Source organism: Silurus aristotelis (assembly GCF_946808225.1).
Source record: "Silurus aristotelis genome assembly, chromosome: 1".
NCBI lineage: Eukaryota > Metazoa > Chordata > Actinopteri > Siluriformes > Siluridae > Silurus > Silurus aristotelis.
Genome location: NC_139574.1, coordinates 43,306,519 through 43,317,433, shown reverse-complemented (window position 1 = coordinate 43,317,433; position 10,915 = coordinate 43,306,519). Strand labels below are relative to the sequence as shown.

General features: G+C 46.1%; 1 protein-coding gene across 9 annotated transcripts in view; it reads right to left on the bottom strand.

The window, feature by feature from the left end:
* Nucleotides 1-247: 247 nt before the first annotated feature.
* rab11fip3 (RAB11 family interacting protein 3 (class II)) overlaps nt 248-10,915 on the bottom strand; it is a 17,154-nt gene continuing 6,486 nt past the window's right edge. For 2 of the 9 annotated variants that reach the window (XM_083557033.1, XM_083557034.1), the window contains 12 exons: nt 10,813-10,886; nt 7,813-7,982; nt 5,732-5,950; nt 4,103-4,138; nt 3,895-3,982; nt 3,520-3,764; nt 3,235-3,316; nt 2,958-3,095; nt 2,705-2,860; nt 2,339-2,479; nt 2,057-2,249; nt 248-1,993 (listed from right to left, as the gene is read on the bottom strand). In XM_083557033.1, the coding sequence (XP_083413159.1) occupies nt 2,136-2,249; nt 2,339-2,479; nt 2,705-2,860; nt 2,958-3,095; nt 3,235-3,316; nt 3,520-3,764; nt 3,895-3,982; nt 4,103-4,138; nt 5,732-5,950; nt 7,813-7,982; nt 10,813-10,886 (1,463 nt within the window). In that variant the 3' untranslated portion in view covers nt 248-1,993; nt 2,057-2,135. The other 7 variants (XM_083557027.1, XM_083557029.1, XM_083557030.1 and 4 more) reach the window with 7 other exon arrangements.

Below are 10,915 nucleotides of genomic sequence, written 5' to 3'. Positions count from 1 at the left end.
TCTGGAGATTTGGGTCAAGATCTCATTTTTCTTGTTCATGCTGGAACAGGTTCGAGTCTCGTGGTTGAACTGATTCCATCCTGAGACGTCCTCCGGCGTTCAAGCGCAACAACCGGGTGTCCGAATACGTTTGACCGCACAATCTGATTCCATGCTTCATTGAAGCGACTCAGTTTTCATGGAGCCGTGGGAATCTTCTGATCAGGTGGTCATGAGGGATAAAAACGAGACGTGACTCCGCACCACGTAAGAGATATGATCGTTTTATTGTTTCGCATCTAGGTTCAGTTCCTATTCGATTCTTCACCTTTATACAATTACTCCAAAAAAAAAAAAAAAAAAAAAAACGGACAGAAAGAAAAAGAGAGAAAGAAAGAAACCTTGCAGAAGACAATACTGATATCGTTTGTGTGTCTATACATGTGGTGTATCAGAACAAGTGTCTTTGTATAACGAGCTCCTCGTGCGCTGGAACGATTGAGTGAACTGATGAGTGAAGCTCCTGCTTTTGGTTTCCGAGTGTGTGCGAGAAAAAAGAAAGAAAAAGAGCAATGCAAATGTATATACAGATCAATCAGTATCTTTATACATGGAGAGATGAGTGTGTGTGTGTGTGGGAGAGAGAAGTCTCACACTCACTCACACACACACACAAGTATGCTCTTCAAGAACATTAAAACACACGAGGTCCATCTGATCAGGGAAAAGAAAAAAAAAAAATACAATATAGATTTTTATAATTTTTTCTGGAAAGGAAAAAAAATAAAAAAAATCCTGAAGAAAACTCCGGATAATGAATTTTATTTGGTGCAGAATTTCTTTCACAGTCCAGAAAATACGGTATCGAACACGAATACTGTACATCGACACGAACGCAAGTCACGTGACGGTGGAAGACGGTGCGCGTTTTCCCTCCATCTATAGAACACCGATAAATAAACACAAGGAGGATGAGAGGAAGGAGTGTGGGGGTGTGATTGCTCGTGTCTCAGCAGGTTCCTTCAGGTCCATTTCACATCTCTCTCTCTCTCTCTCTCTCTCTCTTTTCTGCTTCATCTCTCCATCTTGTTCATCAGTTCAAAATAATTTACTAAAAAAAATAAGCTCTCCGTAATCAGGGGATGCGTCGAGTTTCTTTTCCATCGTTTTCTACAGGAAATAAATTTCTTTTTATATATTTATATATGTACATTCGTAGTCTTTCAAACACTTTCGTTAGAAGGACGTCCCCTTCGGTCACTCAGCAGGAAAAGCGTGTCCGGGGGGGCAAAGCCACGCCCCCTCATCGATCAAGCCCCGCCCCCTGTGCGGATTCATTTTTCAGCTTGTGGAGTGTTTGTTCTGTATCAGCCTTCTGCTTCATCGTAATGAAAATACGCGAAAAGGAAATAAACGCACACGTCGTTATCGCTAATGATCTCCATAAATCACACACACACACACACACACACACACACACCCTTCCAGGACATGTACAGTCCCTCACATGGGTTTGATCATGGAGATTAAAAAAAACAAAACAAAACAAAACAAACAGACAAACGCTGAATGTGCGTGTGCGTGTGCGTGCGTGTGCGTGCATGTGTGTGTGTGTGTGTGCGCACGTGAGAGGTGCAGCCGATTCAAAATTTGAACACGTGGTATTTCCAAAAGGCACTTTTTGAGGATCTTTTCAAGTGCACTATTTCCAGTCTAGGATTTTGCAATTTAATGTTTTTCAAATTATAATAACGAATTAATCACCATGGCAACTTGGGTCATGTGATTAAAAAAAGGTAACGTGTGCAAACACCTGATAATGGAGTCGGAATATTAGTTGACACTAATTGGTTAGTGTCAACTAATTAACTATCTAATTAACCAATTCAGGGACATGTAATACACACACACACACACACACACACACACACACACACACACACACACACACCTGAGGGATTGGGCCCCTCTATCCCAAACCAAAGGGAGGTCACAGGAACCGATACACTTCTCACTCACACACACACACACACACACACACACACACACACACACACACACACACACACACACACACACACACACACACACACACACGTTATGAAGACCGAAGCGCAGCTGAAACAGAAGTCAGAACCGGTCCATCGTCGTGGCGATTATTTGACCTCCAGTATAGAAGGGTTGGACTCCATGATGGCCACGATGATGCGGTCGATGTAGTCCTGCAGACGGAAGTTGATCTCCTCCTGCTTCTGGATGGCCTCCATTAGCTACGCACAAACACACAAGTATACGAAATCGTGTTAGAACGTCGTCACGTGACACAGCTGCCGGCGGGTAAATGGCGTACGGCACGCACCTCTGCGCGGGAGACGTTGTTGATCTCGGCTGCCAGCGACTCGGACAGAGACTCGCTGAAGAGGCTTTTGGCTCCCTGGATGCTCAGATTGATGATCTGTCCGTTCAACTCGTCATTCTGCTCCTTCAAGCTGCGGTTATCCTGGAGAGAGAGAGAGAGAGAGAGAGAGAGAGAGAGAGAGAGAGAGAGTGTGAATGACTTCATAAAAAGCGTGCGTACTGCAGACGCGGTGTGTCCAAAAGTATTTGGACACCTGATTTCTCCCACCAGTGCTTGGAGGCACACGATTGTGTATGAAGTCTGAGCTCCAGCATGACATCTGTGCACAAAGCCACGTAATAAATACCCGGTTTGCGGGAACCTGACCTGCTTGAGGCGGCGGATTTCCTGCTCCAGCTCGTTCTCTCTCATGTGCGTGTTGTACTCCTGGAGTCCGGCGGCGGGGGATCGGCCGCGTCGAGCTTCCGTCTCCAACTTAAACAGCTGCAGCATTTCCAACTGCTTCCTCAGGTCTTCTATCAGCTACAGATGGAGAGAGAAGAAGTGAGATCTGGATCGTAAGAACGTCGCAACCTGCATCGAGACTCCGGAGGTCGTGTGATCTTCGGCGTTCACCTACCTCCTGCGTGGTCTCTTTCTCTCTCTGGCTGGTGTGGCGTTCGTGACTCAGTTTGTCGGCCATCTTCCTGCGGGACTCGGTTTCTTCGTTCAGTCTGTCGCTCACATCGTCCATTTCGTCCTGGAGCTTCCTCTTCTCCTGCAGAGACGAAGGAAATACAAGTGTGCTTTTATATTACTGAATAACTGCTGGAAGCTTTGTAGCTGCTGCATCTCCTATATATATATATATATATGTGTGTGTGTGTGTGTGTGTGTGTGTGTGTGTGTGTGTGTACCTCTTCCAGTCTTTCAATGTTGGCTCTTAGACAGGGCACGCAAGACCTCAACTCACTGTTCTCTTCATCCAACTGATGCAGCCTGCATGTAAAAACACCACACACACACACACACACACACACACACACACACACACACACACACACACACACACACACACACAATATAGTTATATACACACACAGGAAATATTTCTTGCTTACATGTGAAATTATTTACAACCACTAGGTGGCAGCAGAGGGCAACTCCAGATTGAAAACACAGAACGAGGCTGTATCTCCCACCTGGCCTGCAAGTTCTCGATCTCCAGCTCTCTTTCGCGCTGCAGCTTGCTCAGAGCGTCTCTGTGTTTGCGGGCGAGCGTGTTCAGGGTCTCGTCAGAGTGAAGCTCCTGCTCTTTGAGCTGCTCCTCCAAGGCGTTGGCGCGGTGCACCAGAGCCAGGTTTTCCTGCCGCAGACGGGCATGTTGCTCCTCGCTCGCTGCCGAGTCCTTCTCCAGCTCAGACACACGCCGCTCCAGGAGTAGCACCTACACACACACACACACACACACACACACACACACACACACCCCAGGCAGTTAGATTACATTCTTCATTCAACCATCCTTGTTCATTCATATCTCCTAATTCCTCTTGTGTAACAGTTCAATTTATAACCTTATCTGTGATGTCACTGTTGGCGAGGTCCAGGAAGTCACGACTCAGATCACTCATACCATCGAGACCGCTGGACTGCAACAAGTGCCTGAGACGAGTTCAAATAAACACGAGATCAAAAAAACAGGTTACATACCGACTCGTTCTTGTTCTTTTCTCAGCGACAGGAACGTGAGAAGAGAGGACGTGAGAAGAGAGTGGTGCTCACCTCGCAGCTTTTTTACTGGACAGTCTCTTACTGGAGCTAAGGGGGGCAGGGGATAGAGAGAAAAACAACAGGAAAACCACATCAGGAAAGAGAAAGCGAAGGAACTGAGGATCATCCTCTCGTGGACCCGTGACTACAGCGTGCGGGAGGCAGGGGGGGCGTGGGGTTGTTTTTTTTTCTGACTGGTCAGCTCTTTATCAAGGCTAACTCGCACTCATAAAAGTCTGATAGCAGCAGAAATAACAGGAAATGATAACGGACTACCAGATAGCGACGCTCAGCGGCACAAAGTTCTAGTTTTCAACTCGAATCGCATTTCCTTTTTATCCACAGTGGCGCTCGTTTCCAGACGGGTGATGAAGGTCTGATGATTCGTACTTCAGTATGTAAACAATCGTAGCGTACATGCGACACGTGCAGAGAGCTCTACCAAGGCAAGCACCTCCACTCTACTCTATAACACTGGAGCACTGGATACCTGAGTTTATATATGTGGAAGAGGGCAGATAGCACTTTCCTCTAATCCTGATTTCCCAGGTTTTATGATTGATAACAGGATGTAGTCATCACTAGAACAGGAAATACAGGGTTTGAAGGCCTTGGTAGTGAACTTCTGGACTGCATGCTTATGTGGCACATCACACACACTACACAAGCCGCAGGTACTAATACTCACCTTTGCATTCGGAATTCATGACACTTCCTCACACACCACACCTCTGCATACTGATACACTCCCGTAGGAGAGCACTGTGTGTGTTTACACACACACACACACACACACACACACACACACACACACACACACACACACACAGAAGCACACGCAGATGGAAAATACACACAGCAGGAAGTGTGTGTGTGTGTTACCTATTCATTTCTAGTAAGTGCAGGCGTGTGGAGAGATCCTCCAGGCGGCTGATCTGTTTGTGACAGTGAGTGCAGAAAAACTCCAGAGATTCCGACTGCAGGAAATTCTGGAAGCTGGAGGGGAAAGGCTCAGAGCTGAGCGGGACAGAGGAGGAGGAGGAGGAGGAGGAGTAGGTGAAGAAAGAGGAGAACATTTCAGATCAGGAGATCAAGCAGAGGGAAAAAGTTGGAAATATAATAAGGGGGAGGAGTTGGGGTGTGGGGGTGGGGTCAAGCCAAAGAGAAAACAAGCACATTCGGGGAGGCAAGTGTGTGTGTGTGTGTGTGTGTGTGTGTGTAAGAATGACTGAATGAGTGTGGGTAAGAGTGAGTAAAAGAAAAGAAAAAGGAAAATCAAGAAATAGAGCTGAAGCTATAGCAGTGTGTGTGAGTGTGTGTGTGTGTGTGTGTGTGTGTGTGTGTGTGTGTGTGTGAGTGAGCGAATTACTGACTAAATCAGTGTGTGAGCGAGCAAGTGAATAAACGATTGAGTGAGTGAGTGAACGAGTAAATCAGCGTGTGAATGAGTGAGTGTATAAATGATTGAATGAGAGTGTGTGTGTGTGTGTGTGTGTGTGTGTGTGTAAGAATGACTGAATGAGTGTGGGTACGAGTGAGTAAAAGAAAAGAAAAAGGAAAATCAAGGAATAGACGCTGAAGCTATAGCAGTGTGTGTGTGTGTGTGTGTGTGTGTGTGTGTGTGTGTGTGTGTGTGTATACCTGGGTGACAGCAGCATGGGTGGACGATGCACTGGGCTCCCAGTGTGTGGGTGTGGCTCTGGGTCTCCTTCTCCTTCAGGTGCCACCCGCCCCTCTTCCTGATTGACCAGCAAAAGATCAGAGGTGGAGTTGCTTTCCCCAAAGTCTTCAAAGTGCTCCTCCTCCCCACCAATCACAGCTACCAGGGCGTGGCCATGCAAATCCGAGCCGAGGGAGAACCTGACGTAAAAAGAACATAAAAAAGCTTTGTTGAGTAAGTCCCAGTGTGCGTGTGTGTGTGTGTGTGTGTGTGTGTGTGTGTGTGTGTGTGTGTGTGTGAGTATAATAAAGAGACGTGAACTTCAGTCATAGGTGTAAAGTTCGAGGGTTATATAAGGTGTTCTGTACACCTGACACACCTGAAAGAGAAGAAAGAGACAAAAGGACAGAAAGGAAAAATAGAGGAGAAAGAGAAGAGAAGAGAGGAGCGTAAAAAAGAAAAAGGAAGAGAAAGAGAAATAGAGAAGCGAGTTGAAGATAATTGGAGAAAAAGAAAAGAGAAAAGAAGAGCAAAAGTGAAGAGAACTGAAGAAAAAGAGGAGAGAAAACAACAAGAGAAAAATAGATAATAGAGAAGACTTGAGTCGAGAAAGAGAAGAAAAGAATCGAGAAAAGAAGAGTCGAGAAGAGAAAGAAGATTTGAGAAAGAAGAGAGAGAAGAGTCGAGAAGAGTCGAGAAAGAAGAGAAAGAGAAGAGTCGAGAAGAGAAAGAAGAGTCGAGAAGAGAAAGAAGAGTCGAGAAGAGAAGAGAAAGAGAAGAGAAAAGAAGAGCAAAAGTGAAGAGAACTGAAGAAAAAGAGGAGAGAAAACAACAAGAGAAAAATAGATAATAGAGAAGACTTGAGTCGAGAAAGAGAAGAAAAGAATCGAGAAAAGAAGAGTCGAGAAGAGAAAGAAGAGTCGAGAAAGAAGAGAGAGAAGAGTCGAGAAGAGAGAAGAGTCGAGAAAGAAGAGAAAGAGAAGAGTCGAGAAGAGAGAAGAGTCGAGAAAGAAGAGAAAGAGAAGAGTCGAGAAGAGAAAAGAGTCGAGAAGAAAAAGAGAAGAGAAAGAAAAATCGAGAAGAGAAAGAGTCGAGTCGAGAAGAGTCGAGAAGAGAAAGAGAAGAGTCGAGAAGAGTCGAGAAGAGAAAGAGAAGAGTCGAGAAGAGACGAAAAGAGAAAGAGAAGAGTCGAGAAGAGACTGAAGCGTAAACACGTTTTCTGAATGAAGTCATTGTGCGAGAATTCGAACTGAAATTTCTGAAAGTGCTTCGGGAACTTTGTAGACCTGACCTTTACACACACACACACACACACACACACACACACACACACACACAGCAGAAAGAGGGAGATAGATGGAGAGATGGATGGACTGTAGGGAGGGGGGACGAAAAAAAGTGCAGCCTCCACACTTCCTGCTATTGAGAGGCAGGAAAATCAAGATGCACTTCTGTCAGCTCTATCAGCTGCACACACACACACACACACACACACACACACACACACACACACACACAGAGAGAGAGAGAGAGAGAGAGGAAACACAAATACCTTGGTCAGCATAGAATTAGTGTTATGCTAAAGACAGGACACAGACTCAGCAAAGATGTGTGCACGCACACACACACACACACACACACACACACACACACACACACACGTGATGAATACAGCGTGACAAAAAGAAAAATCCAGGTATCAATCAAATGCAAATAATAATTTCGTTTCAAATAACAGCTGATGAACCGAGGCAAGAAAGGTGGGCGTGGCCTGTCTAGAGGTTCCTCTAAACCATTTGCAGATCAGAAAAACAAGGAACCCTTGAGGAACTCTGCATTAACTTCTGTCTGAGGACCTTTTCTGTTCACCATCACCAGAAAGACTGGCTGTCTGGGTTACAGTAGCCTTCCTGTCAATTCTGTCCTCTCTCCTCTCTGTCCATTCTTCTCCTCTTTCTCCTCTGTCCTCAATCTCCTGTCCGTTCTCCTCTGCCTTGTTTGGCACAGTGTGTGTGTGTGTGTGTGTGTGTGTGTGTGTGTGTGTGAGTACTTGTTTCCTGACCTGTTGCGGTCTTCGCTCTCGGCGAGTGTGTTTTCGATGCCGCTGTCGGTCTCCACGTCCTCGTGCAGCTCTGGGTGTACGAGTGCACCCGTGTCCTCATCCGTGAACGTCTCACACTCACTGTACGCGCTCTCCGAGCCCAGGTACGCACTGTCCGACACCTCCGCCTGCTACACACACACACACACACACACACACACACACACACACACACACACAGATGAATGATACAGGTTCAACTTGGTCAAGCAGAAATGTTATATTTCACCAAACGAACAAGTTTACTACAAGATCTGCAATGGACTGGTGTACAAGAACATCCATAAGAACATCTACAAGAACATCTACAAGCCTTATTCTTAAAGCACAAATATCACATTCTCCATACCTGCATGAATACTGGTGAACCCCCAGGAGAGGAAACTCCCAGAGGGCAGGAGGCCATGCCCAATACCATGTTCTTAGAGAAAAAGGTCTAAATAAAAAAAGGTTCTAATGTTCTTCACCCATTTGGGAATTTTCAGTCCAAAGCGGAAGAAGAGAGAGAGAGAGAGAGAGAGAGAGAGAGAGAGAGAGAGAGAGAGAGAGAGAGAAATAAAGGAGTATACAGAGAGAGAGAGAGAGAGAGAGCGAGGGATTAAGATGGAGAAGTATACAGAGGAAGAGAGAGAGAAAGGGACCAAGACGGAGGAGTATACAGAGAGAGAGGGATCGAGATGGAAGAGAGTATACGGAGAAAGAGAAATTGAAATGGAGGAGTATACACAAAGAGAGGGATCGAGAGAAAGAGAGCGGGATTGAGACAGAGAGAGAGACGGATCGAGACGGAGGTGTATAGACAGAGAGAGAGAGATGTGTAACCCTTGGAAATGTGAAGCGTAGTCTAGGAAGTCCGAAGGGCAGAACAGGGCGGGAGTGGGGGCGGAACAACACCGGTTGTGTGTGTGTGCACACGTGTGTGTGTGTGTGTGTGTGTGTGTGTGTGTATAGAACACGTCACATAGAACGTTCAACAATCCAGCCTAACTTGTCTGGAGAACCATATTGAAGGTCGTAGGCCAAAAGTTAAATGAGAAACACACACACTGATCTAATCAGTACTGAACTGCACAGCTCCCGTAAACAACACAAAACAGGTGTGTGTATGTAGTGTGTGTGTGCGTGTGTGTGTGTGTGTAATTTCAGGAGAATTTTTCCTGGATACCCACAAAAGTGCTCCTCTGCTGGAAGCCCCACTCCACCCAGTCACCTTGTGTGTTTTGAAAGTAAATAGAGAAACAACACATCCATTCAGAGAACATGGGGGGAAAGAGAGAGAGAGAGAGAGAGAGAGAGAGAGAGAGAGAGAGAGAGAGAGAGAGAGAGAGAGAGAGAGAGAGAGAAATATTCGGAAGAAGAGAAGAAAAGTGGACTGAAAGGAAAGGTGCAGCTCGGCTCAACACATACTCGGTATATTCATGAGTGCGCAGGTCCACACCCACACAGCGGAGAACATAAACAGGAACTCGGGGGTGAGGATTCGTTTGCTCAGAATGGACAAAAATGTCGAGAACGGATTTTTCACGTTTTTCAGGACAAAACCATGGAGAGGTTCTAGGAGGTTCAGGAGCTTCTCCACAGTGCAGAGTTTAACCCTGAACTCGTTCCTGCCACTAACACACATTTACCCTCTGCCATTTCTGCTTCTCATGTTCAACTGATAAAGTACTGACCAAAACAAACAGACAGACAGACAGACAGAATCACTAGACAGACAGACAGACAGAATCAATACACAGACAGACAGACAGACAGACAGACAAAATCAATACACAGACAGACAGACAGACAGACAGACAGACAGACAGACAGACAGACAGACAGACAGACAGACAGACAGACAGACAAAATCAATACACAGACAGACAGACAGACAGACAGACAGACAGACAGACAAAAATCAATACACAGACAGACAGACAGACAGACAGACAGGCAGACAGACAGACAGGCAGACAGGCAGACAGGCAGACAGGCAGACAGACAGACAGACAGAATCAATACACAGACAGACAGACAGACAGACAGACAGAATCAATACACAGACAGACAGACAGACAGACAGACAGACAGACAGACAGACAGACAGAATCAATACACAGACAGACAGACAGACAGACAGACAGACAGACAGACAGACAGAATCAATACACAGACAGACAGACAGACATACAGACAGACAGACGGCTTTGAAACGTGTGGTATAAACTGAGGAACAGTATAAAACAAGCAGGTGATATGAGGTGGGTGTTCCCCGGGGTGGGGGGGGGGGGACGTGCGACACGTGAATGAATCATGGTGGCTTTGATAGCTGCTGATTCTGCTTGGCCTCCTTCACCTCGGCGTGAGATATTTGAAGTTATTTATAGACACGTGGAACAGCTGAGGTGTTAATTCTTTTAAACTGCTGTGGTGACTCGCAGTTGAGTCACTCCGAATGTCAGGCTTCTCACCAGCAGGTGGCACCATACTGTCGTATCTTTATTAGGCATTGGCAGTCCTAAAAGCAGTCGCATTAAATACTCGGTGTGGCCCATTTATGGGCCGGGGAAACACCCACAGGCACGAAGGCCACGCCTTCATTATTACAATACCTGTACTCTTTCAGAAAGATGAACACAAGTAATAAAAGAGCTGGTGAATGAAACACGAGGGAGCGAATAACGGAGCGTTTCCGCTGGTCGAGTTTCTCTGGGAAGCTGGAGACAGAATTCCAGAGGTGAAAACACGATACAAAATATGCAGGAATGTCAGATATGCTGAGCGCTGAGTGTAATAACAGACCTGCCTATCCAACATAAACAGAGGGAGAGAGAGAGAGAGAGAGGGAAGGAGGAATGAAGAAAGAGTGGCATTGAGGACAGATCATGGAGCGGAGTGAGCAAAACCGCAGTGTGTGTGTGTGTGTGTGTGTGTGTGTGTGTGTGTGTGTGTGTGTGTGTGTGTGTGTGTGTGTGTTACCTCATCATATTCCTCGGCTGCTCCATTGGCATCCCCTGAAGTGAGCTGTAGCTTGTAAAGATCTGGGTCAGATCCTGAGAAATGGATGGAGCGAGAGAGACAG